The sequence below is a fragment of the Vigna radiata genome, chromosome 4 (genome assembly GCF_000741045.1).
Source record: "Vigna radiata var. radiata cultivar VC1973A chromosome 4, Vradiata_ver6, whole genome shotgun sequence".
NCBI lineage: Eukaryota > Viridiplantae > Streptophyta > Magnoliopsida > Fabales > Fabaceae > Vigna > Vigna radiata.
The window spans coordinates 5,610,725-5,633,160 of NC_028354.1; the positions used below are offsets into that span (position 1 = coordinate 5,610,725).

General features: G+C 33.7%; 3 protein-coding genes across 3 annotated transcripts; all 3 read right to left on the minus strand.

Moving 5' to 3' along the window:
• Positions 1-224: 224 nt before the first annotated feature.
• Positions 225-923, minus strand: LOC106758282. The gene is made up of 2 exons (XM_014641220.1): positions 787-923; positions 225-705 (listed from the first exon to the last, which is right to left on the minus strand). The coding sequence occupies exons 1-2, from the start codon at positions 921-923 to the stop codon at positions 225-227; spliced, it is 618 nt and encodes a 205-aa protein (XP_014496706.1).
• A 3,453-nt stretch (positions 924-4,376) lies between these two features.
• LOC106758149 (DDB1- and CUL4-associated factor 8) lies at positions 4,377-7,295 on the minus strand. Its single transcript, XM_014641083.2, has 5 exons — positions 6,915-7,295; positions 6,304-6,555; positions 5,934-6,077; positions 5,175-5,849; positions 4,377-5,031 (listed from the first exon to the last, which is right to left on the minus strand). Exons 1-5 carry the CDS (start codon positions 7,047-7,049, stop codon positions 4,786-4,788), a joined length of 1,452 nt encoding a protein of 483 aa, XP_014496569.1. The 5' UTR covers positions 7,050-7,295; the 3' UTR covers positions 4,377-4,785.
• Positions 7,296-10,518: 3,223 nt separating this feature from the next.
• LOC106759283 (V-type proton ATPase subunit a1) lies at positions 10,519-20,865 on the minus strand. Its single transcript, XM_014642377.2, has 18 exons — positions 20,417-20,865; positions 19,684-19,728; positions 19,176-19,298; positions 18,875-18,982; positions 18,431-18,544; positions 18,136-18,309; positions 17,827-17,964; positions 17,351-17,458; positions 17,054-17,161; positions 16,821-16,969; positions 15,968-16,121; positions 14,998-15,158; positions 13,122-13,328; positions 12,850-13,033; positions 12,675-12,758; positions 12,112-12,305; positions 11,962-12,021; positions 10,519-11,259 (listed from the first exon to the last, which is right to left on the minus strand). Exons 1-18 carry the CDS (start codon positions 20,558-20,560, stop codon positions 11,055-11,057), a joined length of 2,460 nt encoding a protein of 819 aa, XP_014497863.1. The 5' UTR covers positions 20,561-20,865; the 3' UTR covers positions 10,519-11,054.
• Positions 20,866-22,436: the final 1,571 nt, after the last annotated feature.

Below are 22,436 nucleotides of genomic sequence, written 5' to 3' on the forward strand. Positions count from 1 at the left end.
AAAATAAGATGTCTCTAAAATCTCTCTCCCTAGGATTTGAACTCATAACCATTCAACACCTCAAAGAGCTTTCATCCATCGAGCTACACAACACTTTATAATAACATGTAACTTTCATTAAAATTTATTCAAGCCTTAGTATACTATTACTCATAAGTCTTATTTTCTCAGGTCTTACATTCACCCCACCTCAAAAGAATTTTCGTCCCCGAAAATTGATCTAATCAACAAAAAGATAAGGGTATAAACAAATGCATTGCACCCTGAGACGCCTCGACCCCCGTCATGACAAAGACTCGTCCTGCTGCCGTTGGCTTCCCTCCAGAAAACTTTTGTGTCTTCGGTGCCCCTCCTGGTATCTTCTTCTCTGGACATGAAGATGCAAAGTGTCCAGGCTTATAGCAAAAGTAACATTTCCTCTCCTCAGGCTTTGAAACTGTTAGTCTCGGACAATTCCTCCTTATGTGAGGATCTCCACACTCGAAGCATTTCAAGCCTCTAAAACCACCTTGTTGTGGCCTAGCATACGACTTCTTTTGATTTCTACCTCCAGAAAAACTACCATTTTGAGGTCTCATGACACGGTGTTGGCTCTCCTCCATTCGCTCTGCCACCAAGGCTTGCTCTACTAACTCCGGGAAATCATTAATTTTAAGATGAACAAGTGCTTTCAATATCTGATGACGAAATCCTTGCTCGAACCTCCTGCACTACCGTTCATCGGTTAGATTCTATGTATAGAATCAAGCCAGATACTCGAATCTCACTTTGTATTCCTGTACTGACATACTTCCTTGTCGTAAGGCTAAAAACTGTCTCTCGCGCTCCTGCTTGGCACTGGCGGGAAAGTATCTCTCCAAGAATCTGTTTCTGAAATCTTTCCTAGTGGCCATCTCTCCCCGAGCATTCGTTCCTCTCCGCATTCCACGCTAGCAGTACTCTGCCTCTCCCGCTAGCATATAAGTGGCAAATACTAACTTTTGACCATCTGTGTATTCAATTGCTTCAAAATTTTTTTCGAGATTGCAGATCCAATCATCGGCCTCATCTGGAGTTGCCTTACCATTGAACTTGACTGGATTGTAGCGTAGGAAGTCATTCATACCCACCCGATGCCTGTTTGTTTGCTCCTTCTGTTGCCCCCGTTGCGCCAGCTGGGCCAGTTGTGCCTATTGTCCATGTAAAACATATGCTATCTGCTAAAAAGCCCGCGTGAAATCAGCAGTAGCACTGGTATGGGTAGGTGTTCTTGGGCTCGACATCCTTAGCCAATTATAATACAAACATATAAGACACCATTTACACAAAATATCAGAATTACACAACGAAGCTAGGCAAACTCACTCCCCAAAAGCCCAAAGGTTTTTCGAAAACAGTGCTCTGATACCAAATGTAACATCCCGATTTTTTAGATGTCCAGATTACGAGAAAAATTAAAAAATTTCAAAATCATCATACCATCGTAGAAATCCAATTATATAATACTGAAATTTATAAAATAAACAACGAATTAAAGTAAATCCAATTACATTGTTTCCGAACTGGGAGCACGGTTTTCGAAAAACCTTTGGGCTTTTGGGGAGTGAGTTCGCCTAGCTTCGTTGTGTAATTCTGATTGTGTAAATGATGTCTTATATGTTTGTATTATAATTGGTTAAGGATGTCGAGCCCAAGAAGAACACCTACCCCTACCGGTGCTACTGCTGATTTCGTGCGGGCTTTTCAGTAGATAACATATGTTTTACATGGACAATAGGCACAACTGGCCCAGCTGACGCAACAAGGGCAACAGAATGAGTAAACAAACAGGCATCGGGTGGGTATGAATGACTTCCTACGCCACAATCCGGTCAAGTTCAATGGTAAGGCAACTCCAGATGAGGCCGATGACTGGATCTGCAATCTCGAGAAATTTTTTGAAGCAATTGAATGCACAGATGGTCAAAAGTTAGTATTTGCCACTTATATGCTAGCGGGAGAGGCAGAGTACTAGTGGCGTGGAATGCAGAGAGGAATGAATGCTCGGGGAGAGATGGCCACTTGGGAAGATTTCAAAAACAGATTCTTGGAGAGATACTTTCTCGCCAGTGCCAAGTAGGAGCGCGAGAGAGTTTTTAGCCTTACGACAAGGAAGTATGTCAGTACAGGAATACAAAGAGAGATTCGAGTATCTGGCTCGATTCTATACACATAATCTGACTGATGAATGGAAGTGCAGGAGGTTCGAGCAAGGATTTCGTTATCAAATATTGACAACACTTGTTCATCTTAAAATTAGAGATTTCTCGGATATAGTAGAACAAACCTTGTGGCAGAGCGAACGGAGGAGAGCCAACACTGTGTGATGAGACCTCAAAATGGTAGTTTTTCTGGAGGTAGAAATCAAAAGAAGTTGTATGCTAGGCCACAACAAGGTGGTTTTGGAGGCTTGAAATGCTTCGAGTGTGGAGGTCCTCACATAAGGAGGAATTGTCCGAGACTAACAGTTTCAAAGCTTGAGGAGAAGAAATGTTACTTTTGCTATAAGCCTGGACACTTCGCATCTTCATGTCCAGAGAAGAAGATACCAGGAGGGGCACCGAAGACACAAAAGTTTTCTGGAGGGAAGCCAAAGGCAGCAGGACGAGTCTTTGCCATGATGGAGGCCGAGGCGTCTCAGTCAGGTAACTTAATCCAAGACACGTGTTTCTTCAATGGTAGTTGTGTTTGTGTTTTTTTTGACTCAGGGTGCAATGCATTTGTTTATACCCTTATCTTTTTGTTGATTAGATCAATTTTCGGAGACGAAAATTCTTTTGAGGTGGGTGAATGTAAGACCCGAGAAAATAAGATTTATGAGTAATAGTATATTAAGGCTTGAATAATTTTTAATGAAAGTTACATGTTATATTATAAAGTGTTGTGTAGCTCGATGGGTGACCTTCTGGGAAGTTTTCTCGGAAAGTGTGCGAGTGAGAACAAACCACACTGAAAAGCCTTGTGTTGATGTGTGGGGGCAGTTAACACACCATGTAAGTTGATGGGGCGTTACAAGTGATATCAGAGCCTAGCCTCTCCCAGTACAGTGTGGTTTGAGGACGAACCAAGCGGAAGCTAGTGGGCATGTTACACCTGGGCACTAACGATGGCGGGGAGTGATCGTCGATGCAAGAGGCATGGACAAGGAACGACTCCTGACAGGCTTCTAATGGAAGGGACACATGAACGAATCGAACATACACCGGAATGAGAGAGGTCTAGAGACTATATAGGTATGAGACTATACAATGAAGGATAACTTAAAGGAATTGATTTGGTTACTCATATCAACAAATGCATTTGTTTTTCGGTAGCCTAACTCGTAAGAAATCCATGGTTAAGTGTGCTTAGCATGGAGTAATTTAGGATGGGTGACCTTCTGAAAGTTTTCTCGGAAAGTGTGCGAGTGAGGACAAATCACACTGGAAAGTCTTGTGGGCAGTCAACAGTCCATGTAAGTTGCCGGTGCAGGTTTGATAAGCAGGATTCGGAGTTAGAGGTATAATGGTGGTGTTGATCGTCATCGGCGACGCAGGTAAGGATCCATTTGGATATTTAAGAAGATCATAGCCATCAAGAGAGCTTCAACTTGAAGTTTTCAAGTGAGGTAATTTGAGAGTAGAAGCTTGGTAACACTACTAAGAGTGAAGGAGTGATGTCCTGTGTTGAAGAAGATAAAAAAAACAAAGGATCGTGAATGGCAAAAAGTTTATAACCAAACAATCCATGAACAAGTAGAAGATAAAAGACATCGGATAAAAAAAAGACTTTTAGGGGGCACCGGTGACGACTGCCATAGGCCACCGGCGGCAACAAAGACAGTGTAGAAAAGGATCAGAAAACCTGATACCATATAGAAAAGTATTTTGGATGAATTTATTTGATTATTGGATTACAATAGTATAAATATACAAATTAATAACCTAATTGAAAAGAGAATAAACTTTACCAGTTTAATATCAATTATTATAATATCAATTATAATAATTGATATTTAACACTAACAATTAAACTAAATAAAGGGAAATTAAATATAAAAAATAAGACTAATTATTACAATTTAAAACTAATAGAACACATGTTTGAAGACGACTTTTCTACTGTTCAGCAACAAAGAAATAAAACATGTAAAATCTTGCTTCAAACTTTCCTTTTCCTAGAATAATGAAAATCATGATCAACTTTATATATTTCAATCATACCCTTTTGAAAAATATTAGACAACAGTTAAGTTCTATATATCATCTTGACATAAAATCATAAAAAACTATATATGAAAAACACCATTTACATTAAACATAATAAAATCAGGAGTAGGGTTACTCACTTATTAGTACATTGTCAAATTTATACTTGCTTTGATTAACAAATCCTATTAAAATCAAAACCAAGGCTATTCACTTATTTCTACAATATCAAATTCAGACTCGCTTTAATTTACCAAAATCGTTGACATTCAACATTATAAAATCAAGAGTAGGGTTATTCACTTATTTCTACAGTATCAAATGTACACTTGCTTTAATTACCAAGACAAATTTATACCTGTACATATGAAATAGTATATAAAAGCACTCTGCCTAACTTCAACTTTGAGCAATCCAGATTTTACACCTCTGCAGTGTTTTACCTAATTATGTTTATTAGCACACGTTCCATACATGTATATGTATATGGTACTGCTTAGAGAAAAACAGTGAAGCTAACATCATTTAGTATTTCTAAAGAATTAGTCAGCCAAAGAAGCCAAACCCGCTAGTGTAAGCTTCAGCTGATGTTGCAATCTCTGGAATTTCCAGGAGAATCCTCTTCAGAAGAGGCATCACCATCCAAGCGTCCTAAAAGGTAGCCCTCTGCATCGTCGTCATCACTCATAATATCTGCCCTACTATGTCTCCTTTCAATATATGCCAATGTCTGCCGCCTCTGCAGGCGAAGAACATGCATTATAACGTCAGGGGTAAGGGTTACTCGTGATCGGTCTTCTCTGCCTTGTCTGTTTGCCTCCATTATCTGGTCACATGAACAACAATAAGAAAATCAGAATATGAAAAAAAAAAGAAATGCATCAAACATATCCTGTGTAAGTAAAGAAAGTAGTTGAGTAATGGAAAGAGTATGAATGAAGGAAAAAATAAAGACAGCATAAATGGTACCTCTTTCACATTTCCAGGAAGTGGAGGTATATCATTCCCTTGAGGAGCCCAGATTTTCACATTTTTTTCTATACCGCAAGTAGCAAGGATAGGTATATGAGGATGGGCCTCAAGTTGATTTACAACATGTTGATCGCCTATCATTAATCTCACTAGCTTAGCTTCCTTCTTCTTCCAGATGAATATATGACCACAATCTGAACCACTCAAGACATACTCATCATTCGGGCCAAAAAAATTCACCCCTTTAATTGTCTGTGCATTTCTGTGGCCTGAGTAAACCTGTGGCTCATTAGTGTTCTTCAAATCCTCAGATGAAGGTGAAGAACACATGCCCTCATTCTTTTGAAACAGATAGATGAGCTCATCATTATAAGAAACAAGGAGTTCACTATTAATTGAATAAGCCAATCCTGTAATATGGACATTATTTGAACCAATTAAGTGACGGGGGCAAAACGTGCTAACGGGTTGATCTGAATTTCTAGATGAAACCCATTGGCATTTTCTTAAGTCATAAACACGTGCATATTCATCAGAACCACCAACAGCAAAGTAATACGGATTTCTACAGTCAATCACAATGGAAGTCAACCCTATTTTGCTTGGAGTCTGTTTTCCAGTTGATGAGTAACAACAGAAGAGTTTTGTAGCAGAATTACTTCGCAAATCAAACTGCAAAAGAAACAAACTTATAACTGTATGGGGATAGCATAAAGGAGAGCTTCAACGTGGAACACGCTGTAATACTTGACTAACATGTTGAATAAATCCATCTTCACCAGAACTGTAAAATATGTGGGGACTTCCAGGCTCCACAGCAAGCTTGTATACACAACCATGGTGCTTCCCCAACAATGTAGTCTCAACTCCACCATCCTCCCGGAAAAGGCCAAGCCTTGCCTGTTAAAAAGCACGAGTTATGTCGACCTTAAATCTAGAGTCTGGACTATGGGTGTGGAGAATTATAGTAACATTTGGATAACCGACAAAAGGATAACATTTTGGTAAAATTAATCAACACCCGTATACTTGTTCCTAAAAAAGAGGAAGCAAAGGGAATTGAAGCCTCCTATTTTGGAGCTACACAGAATATTTGATTCGATGCAGAATTTGACGGTTTATTTACCTGGCCATCACCAGCAGAAGTTATTATTCGACAATCACCGGAAAATGGCATAATCTTTGTCTGGAATATGTTGTCTGTGTGGCCAGATGGGTATGCAAGCAATCTAGCTTTGGATGCCCAATTCCATAACATAACTTGACGGTCATCAGAACCAGATACAAGAAGGTCACCAGTGGAGTTAAATTCCACTGCATTCACACACCCTCCATGACCATCTAACTTCCCGTATAAATTCAAGCTCTTCACAAGCACCTGCAAGTGGAAATAAAATAACCCTCACAACAAATCAAACGGATAGTTGTAAACTAATTTTTTTCTTTTAAATATAGAAATCACCAAAGCAAAAAAACTCTCCATACAAATAGGAATTCAACAGTTAACAAAATGGTCAAGGAAAAATAAGGTTAACTTACACACATTATAAAACATGATACCTACAAATCGCAGTTGATTGACCGAATAGATTTTTCACTTTACATTCCATGAAGAGTATTGTATTGTATAGATTTGAAGTTACAATAAAAATATTTGTCAGTTGGCGGTGATTGATCAGAGAAATTTGGAAAGGGAAAAATGTGAAAACCGAATGTGAGAGGGAGATTGAGGAAAACCTCGGAAGCTGAAAAGCGACGCGCAAAAGCGCTGGGATGAGAGAAGCCGAACTCTCTCCTGAAAATATCCGTAAAGCCACGTGGAGGTCCAGTATTGGCATTGGTAATGCTCCTGTGATTATGGAGGTTTTCCATTTTCTTTTTCTGAGAGTTTGATGCAGTTGCAGTTGCAGTTGCAGAGGAAGGTGTTTGATTCCTTTTGTGGAAGAGATGAGTGTGGAAGAGGCTAACTTAAGCGATTCTCCATTTGGCTCACGACGTGTCGTGACATGCAGACATGGGGGAGATTGCGTAGGCACAGATTCTCGGTTTAGATTTCCCTCATTCCGGTTGTCGCTTCCATCAGTTAACAGCGGTGACCGCATTTCCTCGACCACTTTCATGGACTGACCCAATTAAATACCCACTTATCCAATATGGACTCATATGGCCCAAATACAGCTTCGGCTATTTTTCTAGTTTTTTTTTTTTTTTATCAAATATAAGGTTAATAATGTTTTAAGTTCAAAGAGAAATTGGATTTCTATCGGATTATGACCAAATTATATATATATTTATATATTTGACATTTATTAAATTATAATTATAAAAATAAATATAAATAAATTTTACATTTTAATTATAGATAATTTTTATTTATTTATTTAATTTTTAAAAATAGGTAAATTATAAAAAAATGATTAAATTTAAAAAAATAAATTAAATTTAAATAAAATGGTAAGTAAAAACGTAAAAAAGTAGACAGTTTGTTGAAGATCCCTTACTCATGAAATGTAAAAAATATATATAAAGTAATAAAAATTAGGAATAATGCTTACCAAATATTTACTCAAGCATCCATTTGTTGGGAAAATCTTCCCATACACACGTGATCCACGCAAATAATTTTACTCTTAAATCCATTCTTTAATCCATTGTAGATGATTTTTATTAAACATTGATAACCTTTAAATAGGTACAAATTGGGCCAAATACAAATAATAAAAAAACGATAACCTAAAAATAAAATCTGTTTATTCTGTCATAAAATAATATTCTACCTAATAAACACAAAATCATAACTACCCATTCTTCTTTTATCTCTATCAAACCAAACAAAATATTACTGTATCCAAATCTAATAAAATAATAAATCTCTAAAATTCAAGTCTTCTCCACTCTCATTTTCTCTCTTTGTGTTTTGTGATGAACAAGTAAACCTCTTGTCATTTTGTTTGTTCAACTTTATCTTTTTTTTTTTTCATTTCGTTCATCTTCTAGGTTTAAGTGAAGTTTGAAATTTATACCCTTTTTTTCATATACTTTATTTCAAAATCTAGTTAAAAAAATCATAAGATTTGGAAATCAAGTTTAAAAAATCATTAAATTTTAAACTTTTTTATGAATTCGTCAAATTCTAAATTTTGATAAAAAAAAATTCTATCAAATTTCATAATTTAAAGATTTCTAATTTAAGAACTTATCAAATTTTAAAATTTAGTTTAGAAACATATCAAATTTCAAAACATACAAATTTTAAAATCTGATTAAAAAAATCATTAGTATTGAAATTTAAATATATTTTAACATATCTGGTTATTCAAATTTTTATTTTTAAAATTTCAAAATCAGGTTAACATATTGGTTTAAATTTGGTTTTAAATTAATATTTAATAATTATTTTAATTAGTATACTTTTCTTTTAAATATTTATATGAATTAAAAGAATAAAATTTATTTTATTTGGATTAATTTTAATTTAACAAAAATTTAAATAAAAATGATCAAATATTGTCCGCTTTGACGGATTTACTTTTGGTACCATTCAAAAAAGTCTTTTATTATTAAGGAAGTATCTATGTGTATATAAACTCATATCTGTTTTTTATTTTATACGATGTGAGACTTTGTTTTTTATCCTCGAGTACACCATGGTCACACCATGGTCAACACTGAGCATCTCTTGCTCTTATCTCTCATGATTCATCTGGCTATCTGGCCACCTCTCAGGCTTCACCTGAACCATCAGCTCTGATACACTTTTGAGGAGGTTCGACAAGCGGACAATATCTTACCATCATGAAGATATATGTGTGTGTCGAATCTCCCTAACAAAGTGTCTATCGGATTTCAAAATAAATAAAAAATATTTATCAAATTTTGAAATATAAAAAATACCTTCACCAAATTTTAAAACTCAATGAGTTTCTTAATCATATTTGAAAATTGGGTTAGTTCTTAAATTATATTTCGAAAATAAATTTTTAAACTGAAATTTCAAAATCCGATAAATTTTTAGATTGATTTCAAAATCTGAGAAGAAAAATGTTGTACTAGGTTTAGGTTAATAAAAAGTGAAAATCAAATTCGATGGTGTGTTGGTGGGACAATTATAAGAGAAAAAAATTATCATTATTAGAAGAATAGTTTAAACATTATTAAGAAAAAGTTTAGAGATACAAGAAAAAAATAATGGAGGTGGAGGAAAACCCCGCTTGGAGGAGATGAAATGAAGGCCAATAGATGACTTTAATATATTCTTTCAATGAATTGAATCATTATAAAAACGTCATAAAATTTTATTTAACTTTAAAGTGATCATGTAATAATGAAAATGACATTTTAAATGAAAATTTTGTTGGAAATTAAATAAAACAGGATTTAATTCACGTTAGAGATAATAAAATACTCATACACTCTTGTGAAAAATGCTCACGGTCGAAATAACAATAAAAAATATTTAATTTTAAGTTAAAAAAATAGAAAATGGTATAATTTAAAATAAACTATAATCTAGTTTAACTTTTAATTTAAAAATAACAGCAATAATTCATATTTGAAAAAAAATGTAAAATATTGAGAAAAAAATTATCTTACTGTCAATGACAGTATGTAAAATTAATTTGTAATAGATAAGAGAGAATATAATAAATATTTTTTTCTATTGAAAAAAAAAACAATTTTACTCTCTTTAGTAGCGTGTAAAGCTAATTTTTTAACGAGATAAGAGAGAATATGATAAATGTTTTTATAAGCTATAACTTTATATAGATAGTTGAGAATATAATAAATGAGTTATGAGTGAAAAGAATCCATTCTCATTCTCGACAAAGTAAACACTTAAAATGTAAAATACAGGACTCGATTCTTTTTTTCACATGATAAAATGCTATCATACTGACAAACGATTTAACAAACTTTGAAATATTCATAAAAAGCTTCCCATTACTTTGAAATATTCTCCTCAATCCATTCACTGGAAGCGAGTCCATTTCCTTGTAATATGTTGGCTGTGTCATCAATCTCAGAGAAATTACTTTAACAAAAACAGCTAATTACTACTTTTTCATTTACATATTAAAACATTCATGCCATTGAAAATCGACGCTTTAAAAACGAATGTGTAGAAATTAAACGTAAAAATAAGAATTTATTGAATCCTTATCAGTATAAATAAACTCATAATTTAAATCCTTATAAGATAAGAAATTATTGAATAACAGTAAAATTTAATTAAACAATTAAACAAGTATACAAGTATTTATTCAACTTGACAGACAGTGGAAGTGACATTTCAAATTGTAAGTTGCCAAAATTGGCATTATACAAGCTCGTCCAGATGGCATTATTCAACTTCAGATTTCCATATATTTGATCAATCATTACAAAAGAAAGATTGGGGTTCTATAACTTCATCTATCAACATAAAAAAAATTCAGAAAAATTGGTTATTTCCCGGGAAATCCTGACCTACATCATGTATATATATATATGTATGTAACCCCAAACAACCAAAATCCAGTAGCTACACTCTGATGGATTCCAACTCCTCTTTACAAAAAATTACTCTAAACAGTCCCTTCCATTGCCCTTGGCTCCTCTGTTTCCTATTCTAAGCAAAAGAAAAATAATACAAAACTATAAAGCAGGTATTCTGTTAGAGATACTTTCCATGACCATTGGCAATGAGATCTTCTTACAACCCCATAGCCACAGGAAATGAGCAGGAATATTTTGTTGTCAGGTCAATATCAAGCAGGAATATTACCAAGAAAACCTAACAACCATAGCCACTAAATTACAAATTCTCATTTTGTGCTTCCTTCACTTGTGTAAATATCCCTTGCATATATTTGCCATTAATCAGCATATATAAATGGATCAATCATCTTCCTCTGTTAAGGAAGCAAATGAAAAAGGTCTGAACTTATAGCCATCGCCATGGTAGAATTTATTTTGAAATTCTACCCAGTGAAGCCGCAGCGCATGAAGAAAAGCACTGAGACTCTCCATCATAAGTAGTATAAAGGCAGTTGCAAAGGAAAAAACGGTGAGCCCCACCAATCGAATGATAAGATTGTCATATCTGTATTAAATACATCCAGGAATGACATTTATTAAAGAATAAGATTATATACACACACAACAATGGAATGGAAAAACATTACAGATAGACAATTCCGAAAGCTAAAATATTGAAATTATAAACAAGTATAGAGATAGATAATTCAAAAAGCTAAAATATTGAAATTATAACCCAAGCAAAGGTTTTCCATGCAGCTTCGAATGTAACTAAATTTGCAGTATATATAATATATTAATTGTAGAGCCAATATTTATTACAAAAAAATTGATCGGCCTTAATTTTTATGATGGATACATTAATAAAACAAAAACACGAACTCATTATCTTTTCAAAAATTAATGTACCTCAAAAATATCTTTTAGACTTGTCCGAGGATATTAGGTGACAAAAAAAACTGTTTCTAACTAAAATCAAGGCAAGATTTTGATTCACTTTAGTCCCTAAAATCAAAGCATCCATCTCATTGAGATCTTTTGCTGATGAAAATTGTGATATCGTGGTCACTATCTCAAAAAAAAAAAAAAAAAAAGCGGGAAAAAAACGAAACAGTTTTTTAGGGGCTAAAAATGAATAGTTGTGGACTAAATACATTTTCAACCACATGCGGGTTTATTTATTAAACATTTCAGTAATGCTAAACAATACAGAAAAATCTTAATAGTAATGTTGAAAGTAATATAACAAGTTATTAGTTAAACTTACCCCCAAGCTAAAAGCAGGACTTTCTCATAGAAAACAGTAGAAAGTTCAGAGTGAGCCAAACTGTACAATTGGAAATTAAAATTAGACAAGGAATAACAATCCATAATATAGGAATACATGGAGACGAAGGAAAATGGTGACCGTGCAAACCTTAATGCCCAAAGACGAAGATATGATGCTGTATTAGAAACAGAACCTAGAACAAATTCAATGGCATGGATCATTTGGTGAACAAAGACTTCACTGAAATTGAATTCTTCATGATGTTGTCTGGCAGAATCAGGCTCCGCCTCAAGATCCACCTCAGAAGTGTTTAGTAAGCCATAACTACGACCTTGAAATCTCTATACAATGCCAGAAAGACAAAAGATTAATAATCTTGACAAACTCCTCAGCATCAACTCCTTAATTACTAACTGTAATGAAAGTGTGGAACAAAGACAAACTATATGCAGAACAGCTGTCAGCACAGCTGACAGGAGTGATAAGTAATTTATTAGTTAAACATATTGATTCAGAAGAAAATCAATCTTATAATGCTTGTCAAGGAGAATCAATTTTCAGCAACTTTATACATATATTTGCTTCCAAAAGGGGGAAACTCAAGCCAAGCACGTGTAAATATCGGTCAGTACAATAAAGTAATCTGGCTAAATATAATTACAAACTTTCAAGCAAGAAAACCATATACACAAAACAGGTAGATGTGGCACCTCAGTATGAAGCTTCTTTAATATAAAAGGTTTTGGAAAGAGCATCCATGGAACTGCAATTACAGCCAAAAGCAATAACACAATCTGCACAACAAAGCACTAATTTAGAATGATGAAAAAAAGCAGGAAACAACAAATTATTATTCAACAGTGAATAGAAGAACCAGAATCATACTTGAAGTGGTCTTTGGCCCCAGAACAACTGATTCTCGCCAAGATTGTCCGTGGGGCTTAAAAACATGTATATCATTACATGATAAAGGTCTGCTTGAGAGCCAGTACACCACTTAACAACAATGAGAAGGGAAAGATACCCAAATAGACAGTTAAGGAAAATCATCTGTGGCACAAACTGGTACCTGATAATAACATAAAGAGCAAATTAAATCAACTGCCAAAAGAATAGCACAATAATATATGCACAGGCCAAGGAGAATAGTGAGACACCTTATATCCAATGAGCTTCCAAAGAACCGTGCATTAAAATAACTTAAAATAATTCCTAAGTTCATATGTGCGACACCAAACAAAATGGACATCTTCATCTTCAAAGAATTCAGGAAAGGCAATTCTGAACGACTTCCACGCCAGCTGGGATCCACACCAAATGGGTATGGATCTTGGTATTTGACTAAACCAATAGTATGTGCATCCCTGATAAAAGGTGAGGAATGTTGAAACATAAGACGGCACCAAGGTTAAAACCTGGATGCGTACAAATCAAGAAATTGCAGAATAGGTTTCAAAATGTAAATTCACATCCAATACATTTATAATTAGAAAGAACAACTTGAAGGAGGAAAAGGATATAAAACAAATAAAGTAAATGAAAGTAGTGCAACTGTGCAGGGGATTCCAACCAAACTATTCCCAATGACATAAATATGAAGATAAAAAACTGAGTGAAAAGTGAATCATTACTCAATAGTCCTGGATTATGTCAATGGTTGCAGAGTAAATCTTCTGGTCATTAAAACAGTAAACTCACATAGGATAGCAGGACATTTAAAGCCATTTGTAACTTATATTCTCTTCTTAAATATGACACCTACCAGCTTTATACCTGTTATTCTCTTTTTAATCTGGATACGCAGTTGCAAAATACACGTATACACAGAAGTGTAGCTGATTATTGGGCTAAAAATAAGCTAGGACAAAAAACTACCTCGATCCTTTATATAAAACACAAATGCCTAATTCATCAAGATTAATAAAGCTGTTAAATTGGTTAATTTTAATTAATAATGCCATAAGTTTGAACTTTATTCCTAAAATATCCATGGAATAAATGGTTTAATAGGTAGTTATATTTGATGACACCACTCAATTTAAGGGTAATTTCTTCAACCAATGAGTATTTATGCATCATATTGTTAATAGCCCAATAATAAATGCATCTACTACTATATGGGAAATGAGTAGATATCTCATTAATAAACATGTATAAAGGAACTTAGTAGTTGATACATTTGAAAATGATCTTGTGTTTCTCAGAATTAGGACAAAAAGATGCTCTATTATATTAAGAGCTGTAAATAGTAGTGTGCGTCTGAGAACTCTCCAGTTGGAGGAATTGAGTGTTTTTGAATACTTTTTCTTAGTTTAACAGGTGACATTTAAAGGACAGTACTCCTTAACAGATACTGAAACACAGAGGGACAAATATATATATATATATATATATATATATATATATATATATATATATATAAATGTGTGTGTGCACAATCTTCAATGAAAACCAACACGATACATAGCAGTCAAGAAAACTATTCTAGAACTATTGCAAAAAGAGATCTATTCTAGAACTATTCTAAAAATGGTGTGGAAAATATGTGAGAAAATATTGAAAAAGTGGCAGGAAAAAATTAAGTGGGTAGGAAAAGTGGTCAGGAGAAAAGTCATCCAAATGAGCAGGAAAAATGAGGGGCGAAAATCTGTGCAATTGGGAGCGGGAATGGGCAAGAAAATGGATGAACAATCAATCATGTAAATTTGTTTGTCACTATGCATGTATGTATGTGTGTGTAATGTGAGAGGAGCGAATCTCAATGATATAATTCAAATAATATTGATAATTTTTGTATGAAGAGTTACTCTTCACACCTCAATCGCTCTCTTACTACAAATGTCCCCATGTAAATAGATAGATAGATAGATAGATAGATAAAAAAACTCTAGGAAACTATTGAAAAATGTTGATTGCACAAGCCAAGTGAAATAGTTACATATCCAATCAATTAGTAAGGCATGGTATACCAGATATTAAGACAAAAAAATAATTAACTAATACGAAATCATACACTCAAGACAAATAGAACACCTGCAAGAACTATCGCGGCATTTGTATGCAGATGCACCAAATATGTGGAAAGGGACAGAGAAGAATTCATTGTAGATTAAGCCACAATAGATTGAAAATAGAGCCATTAGAAGAAGCACATAGCGCCCACCAAACAGCATCTCCATAAAGCTTCCAAGTTTCTGGCAGAAATTAAAAAAATATAAAAAAAATTGTGAGCGTGAATTGCAACCAAGAGCAGAATAAAAGTAAACAATAGAGTAATGATAGAAAGTCATTTCAATACAACATTTCAATTTTCAATATATTTGGGGGAAAAGAAGCAATGCTGGCATCCAAAAAACAAAATCCACAATAAAGCTAATTCATTCTGATGGAAAATGGTATTCACACTGGAATTGCAGGGGAAATAATAGAGCAGAGCTCTGTTTTCAGTAACAGAAGCAAGATCAATAACAGATAGAAATGAAAAATATAGAGTTAAATTCAGAAGCAGTAACGCTACTCTGCCCCTACACCAAACCCTCCCAGAATGCATTCCCTCCCTTGTATTCCCTCTATTCCCAGTGCTTTCCACACTTCTTTTACCATTAATTTACTGCCATATGTCCACTCTACCAGGCTCCTCTAATAAACTCCACATCAATTCCCATCTTGCCCTTATAATTTACTATCTCTTTCTTTGGTATACGCAAACTGGAAGCCCAGCAATGGGAATTTGAATACTAAACACTGAATGCTCGGCAGCTAATAAAAAGGCTTCATTGACATTATTCTTTGAACACCAACCCTGATGACCCTACTTAGATTTAGAAGGAAAAGGAACATTCAAATGTGACATGTATCAATTAAATACTATGTTCACCCAAGATGAACCACAACATATCTAACGCCAGTATGTGCATTTCGCCTGATCCTTCCATCACCAACAACGTAACTTTGGGTACATTTCCAATATTATATTATTGTATTACAGTTAGAATGAAATTACCTGTGTGCTGAGCTTGTTTTCACGTGCTATAAGAACCAATGCTCCTAGCAACAGGCAAATTCCATGACCCCAGTCCCCAAACATCAAAGCAAATAGGAAAGGGAATATAATAGTTGTGTAAACTGCAGGGTTCGCCTCTTGGTATCTTGCAACACTGCCATGTAAAAAGGCTATTAGGAATCTATTTATTGTAGTGGGTTTATGAAATAGCTAGGAAGCTAAATAACTAGTATCGATCATGTTAAATCCTTAGAATCAATCCGGAAAACAAATTCAAACAATAAACATGTCATAGTAATATTACATGATTTAACTGCCAAGGAAGTTTTGAAAACCCTTGAACAGACATTCGATCCAGAAACAAGTTTAAAATTAAAAACAGAAAAAAGGGTGGGAAAAAGACAATTCTTGCACCTTCCTGTCAGTAAATATTAATTTTGTGCAGTACTGAGATCAGGTCAATACTTGAAATTTGTCCTCTTCACTCCCAATATACAAAGCTTTGCTATCCTTTTTCACTTATCTAATCACTCAAATACCCCACCCATAAGACAATTCAAATTGTGGACTCCATTAGAAGATTGGTGAAAGAAACTTCATGCGAAACATATATTAAAAACTTACAAATAATTTTCTTTCACGGAAAGTTTATCTTTTCAAGAAATAAGCTCAACATGTTAGAGGTAGAACATATACCTATCAGACAGAGGTATGGCATATCGTGCAAATTGCTAACTTCAGAACAGACAATGCATATAAACCTCACCAAAAATTACTACAAGATATTCAATAATTCATGTGGCAGCTACTAAAGAACCTATACAAGGTCAATGTTAATAGTAACTACGCTCACCCGTATGCATCAACAATTTCTTGATATGGATTTGTGAAAGTGTTGGTCCGAAAGTATGTAGGTGGTGACTCCACTGCCTCTAGTGGATGGAAGATTATGCCAACTTGAGAATTGCTATCAAAAGTTGCACGTTGCAGTGCCTCCTGCATCTGGAAAATCATTAAATGCAAGCTCTTTATTAGATAATGAATACTGATGATTTTTCAATTATTAAGAATTTTGGGAAGAAATACCTGTGTTTTGGCAAGCAGAGGGCACCAGCCCTCTCCCACAAGACATTTTTTTGTAACATCGAAGTTTAACATGTTCAGTGTATCGTACACAGCCTTCTCTCTTCTTACCTAGGACAAATTGATAAGGATGAGATCTATTGGTACAAAATATATATCTATTACAAAATATATAAGGATGAGATCTCTTACCTATTATAGTCCCTAAACAGATATTGCAGATATTGGGAATGGTTTGTAGTAGAAACTTAGATGGAATAAAGATCTTATAGAATAAGACATAAAGAACCAAACTCTTACCATGTTCATCCATTTCCCTAGATGGTCTGCAACAGAAGCTAGAGCCTTGTTCCGGTGCCTAATCCCAGCTTCCAAAGTTGCCTCTAAGTCTGTAAGACGGGATGAAACCTGTACCAAAAAATAAAGTTTTCCACTATAAGCATCATATTTGCAACTATTTGTATGTGTAGTTAGTTAAGGTGAAACATACAACAGGAATATTAAGTACAAGGTACAGTTGAATTCGATTGAGTATCCAAACTACGCTTACCTCATTCATACCATGAATGGTACTGCTAAAAAAGAAACTCGAAAAACTGATGGCATATAATTAGGTATAAGTGCCGCTAATTGAAAAAAGATTATTACAAGAGCAATATATGGAGTTCAAAAGTATTAGTTTAAATCACAGACAAATACGCTCGTACCACATTTCATAATGAAAAAAATAATTTAAGAGACCAAAAATAACATATTCCTAGCTGAAGTAAACTCACCTCTCTAGTTATTTGCCTCTGCTTGCTAATATCTTCAGGAACAGGATAACAATTTGCACCGAATGCCTCACAGATTTTCAGAATCTTTGTTCTTGCCTGTTCCCCAGAGAAAAACACGACAAACACTGTTTTTTCAATCTGAAAAGGAAAAGCACAGAAGTCTGAATTATTATGCATAGAAAATGGGAGTACAAGCCAACTGGGAACAGGAACTCAAAATGACAAATACAGATTGAAAGAGGAGGGGGGAAGAAGGAAACAAAGAGCTCAATTATCAATCTTCTTAGAGGTAAAAAGAAGGAAGAAAACCATCTCAGTTGAAACAGGATCCATGATTTGTTCATCAGCTGGTTCCTGGTTGAATAGCATATTGCCTCTTGTAGCACGAAACAACATTCTTTCAAACCTAAGAACCTTGGATTTACAGATTATCCCACTGATAAATCTTAAACCAGACGAATTTGATGACTGAGGCCTCATTTCCTGTAATAAACAATTTAGAATAGTGCACTTGCAGAATGAAATAATATCTAAAAAGTAGTGACAGTATCTGCACTAATCATGCTAAAAGATATGAAGGATGATAAAGGGTACTACAAAAAACCTGTTCAAGCAAAGATGCTGTCTCTACATAGGCATCATTTGAAAATACATTCTCTTGTAGTTCCCTTTCATCTGAAAGTGCAAGGTTATGACTTGAAACAAGAAAGCCACATGCCTGAAATTTACCCAAAAACTTATATCTTGAATACATGACAAAAGGCATAGAGAAGATATTTTACTCATTAAAAGAACATGGTGAATTCATGAATTAAAAATAAATACAATACTGGAATTGGATGGAATACATTATAAAGAAAGCAGATAAAATAATATAAAAAAAAATGTATAACTAATGTTAAATTATGATAATCAAAATCATTATTTGCAAACTCAACGTCAACAGGAAGCTTAATGTAACCAAAATAACAGGAAACAAAAACATCTTCAGTACTTAAAGATAACCTGGAATATGCTCACCACAAAATATACCGAGGGAAAAACATACCTTTTGTAATACAATCTTGAATTCCAAGAGTTCATTATATGATTGCCGGAGTTTGTCACTATTAGAGTTCATTTCAATCAGCTCATGTTCATGTTCAGCAAGTTGCATCTGGAATAAAATAAAGCAAACAAAAAGTATATGGTCAGATTTAAGAATGAAAATCTTTGATCACACCGCAGACTGATTACCACTATCTTATGTTAGAGCATCGTGTTACTATTGACAGCGTAACCCAAGTGCTAACTCTAAGTCCATCAGACAGTAATCAACTGTGAGAAAAGAATAAAAAACAGAAACAGACCTCCAAATCCTCCAAGTCAATATCTGGTTGCAATGCAGTCCGAGAAGAAGACAAGAGGCCAGCTTTACTGATTTGATCCTTGAAGAATCTTAGTTTTCTTGACATTTCTGCACATCGTTTGACCTGCCAAAAAGATGCAAGTAATATTAATCATTAGAAGAATCGGAAAGAGAATCTCAAAAGTGAAATTGTAATTCTCAATGTCTCAATGCTGGAGGGAGTACATTTATATAGACTCTGAGAACTGTCTCTAACGACCTAAACCTATGCTAGTTGATGACTTAGCACTATATACGACAGACATAACAGCTAGGCTAACTTGACTGAGAATAGGCATGTCTCTCTATTATAGATGCTGCTATATGATTACACAGTCACTATATAACGAACAGATATAGCTGCAGGGATTATATCTCCAATTGTAATAAGGGAGGACACGAAAACATTACCACAATCATAATTGTACCAGTAAATTAAAAGGAATTTTCATTTGTGCAATGCAGATTACCTGATTAACAAATGTTCTCTGAAAGGGACTTTTATCAGCATTTAACTGCAAACAAGAAAACAGTATCAATAAGAAATGCAATGATGACAAACCACAGAAAACTTTTACTCCAGCAACATCCAATCCATAAAATTTACAAGGCCGGCCAAAATGTATTTCTACTATACAAAGAAGGAAAGAAATTAGTTTGAACTACAAATGTTTCCTATAAGACCATCAAAAGCGCAACAACTCTCAAGACGCGTAGCGATTATTGCATGTTGTGTGGACAGATCTCGACCACTTATTAAGCAACAACCGAGGGGGGCGCCCCCTATAACATTCTAAAACAGATGCTAATGACTAAAAACAACAGTTCTGAAAAAAAAAAGAGTAATCCCGAACACAACAAGACCTGAGCAATGAAACTGGTCAACCATAAGTAAAACCAAAAACCACTACGTCCTGAATTACTAGCTGAATTCACCGTTATCATCAGCATTTGAACATACATTGAATCCCACAGTGCTGCGTTTTCATCATTCCTAGAGGTCCGCACTCAGTTCAACTAACATCCAAACAAAAGAACATACTAATTCAAGCTACTCCATGACACAGGCATGTATAAGCGCCAAAACTCCACACTAAGCTCAAAGAAGACCTCGAGCAGCAATGCAAAGAAGAAAAGTGCAAAGAAAAGAGGAAATGGCAAGGAATCTCGAAAGAGCTTGGTCGGATCTGGAAGAGAACTTACGTCGCGGAATTGGAGAAGACCGAGTTCGCCTAAATAGGAGATGGCACGGTGTGCGGATTCGGCCGGAATGATAAGCTGAACAAAGGTCATCTTCTCAGATCGCATCAGATCCATCGGCGGCAAGTTTTCGACGAACTGCTCCATTTTCTCGATCGAGAAAATGGATCTTCCTCTAGATCTGAACCCTGTCAAGTTTTCGAGAAGTGGGAGAAGAAGACACTGTTTATCTGCTTTCAGTTCCCCTCTCCAACCGCAATTAGAATCGGAAATTTTGGATGCCTTACAAAGTATGATAGAAAAGAAATAAAGTGGGACAAATATTTATAATAACTATATAAAATATATATGAACAACTATAAGTTGTCTCTCTTTTGAGTAAAAATTCCCCAACCTCTCCGGTACGAATGCACCGGGTGACGGTGCGGTCATATGTTACAATCTAATGGCATGCGTCCTGTAATTTTTGCTGTCAATGGAGTAATGTCTATCTGGTATGACTTTTTTTTTAATTGACTTTTTTTTTTCACTTTTTAGAAGTTGAAAAAAATAATTTAATTATAAAATTAAATAGTTATTTATGTGTGATCATGGAAAATACCTTAAGAGTAAAATGTATATTTACTAAGGTTATATATCTTACAGGATAATATTTATTTTGATGTATGGAAAAAGAAAACCTTTCTAAATAAATAAACTTCCTTGTAATCAAACTTGTAAAGTTGTAATAAATGGATATGTATATATGTATTTATGTTTAACACACACCTTATATTTTGGATCTTGAAAGAAAAACATTATTTTGACAAAATAACTAACCGTTTTTATTTGTACATATTATTTTAATTATTCATATTTTCTTTAAAAAAATTAAGTTAAAATAAAAATAATTAATTGGTTTATGTAGTTGAACAAATTTTACAAATTGGCAACTATATTTATAAATAATTTATTTTAGTCTGCATAAACACTTTTTTAAAATTTTTACCTTTTATAACTTTAGATGATAAAAACTAGAAAAAGCTAAAAATGTGTACTACATAGGTTAAAAATTTTGCATAATTTATTTTAGTCTATATAGACACTCTTCTTATTTTTTAATTTTTATAACTTTAGATGATAAAGACTAGAAAAAGTTTAAAATATGTACTGTATAGGTTAAAATTTGTGCACAAAAAAGTTTTTTTAAGTATCGTAAAGGTTAATTTCTCCATAGCATACTGTAATAATCTAATATAGTTATAAACTAAAAAGAAAACAAATAAAAGATTGGTAGTCTTTAAAAAGAATCTGGATTTTTTTTTTATTTATTAATGACATAAATACAAAATTAAAAATAGATGTCATTATGTCTGAAAATGACTAAAGAACTTTGTGGTGCATTCAAAGCTAAGTCTCTTTTGTTTTTAATTTACTGTTTTTTTTTTAATTTATTTAGAACTAGAATTACACTAGTTTTTATTTTCTTTTCCTTTTGTTTTTCCATGTATATAAATACATCTTATTTTTCACTAACATGTTGTATTATAATTTAAATCGTATTAAATTATGGTCATAATTTTATTTTTTAGATGTTGAACAAAATAACAAATATTTGGCCACTTAAAAAGATAGTAGACAAAAAGGACGAGAATGTGAAACTTGTCCACATTAGTAGAATATGGACATGGTGGTAACTGATTATGTCTCTTATGGACGTGGTGCTTTTTTTTTATTGGATAACAATAATAATAAAAATTCATTAATAGTAATAATACAAAAAAAAAAACAATGATAATTAAAATATATTCATAAAATAACAATTGTAATAATACAAAATTGTAAACAATAATAATAAAAATAAAGACACAATAATAATAGGAGGATATAAAAATATTAAAATAATAATATAAATAATAGTAAAAGTAAAATTTTATATTTAAATAAAATTTATTTATATCAACGTTTGATCAATTTGCTAAATATATAATCCAAATAATTTTTTTTTCTTAATGTCTTTTATTTTTTGAAAGTGTGCATAAGG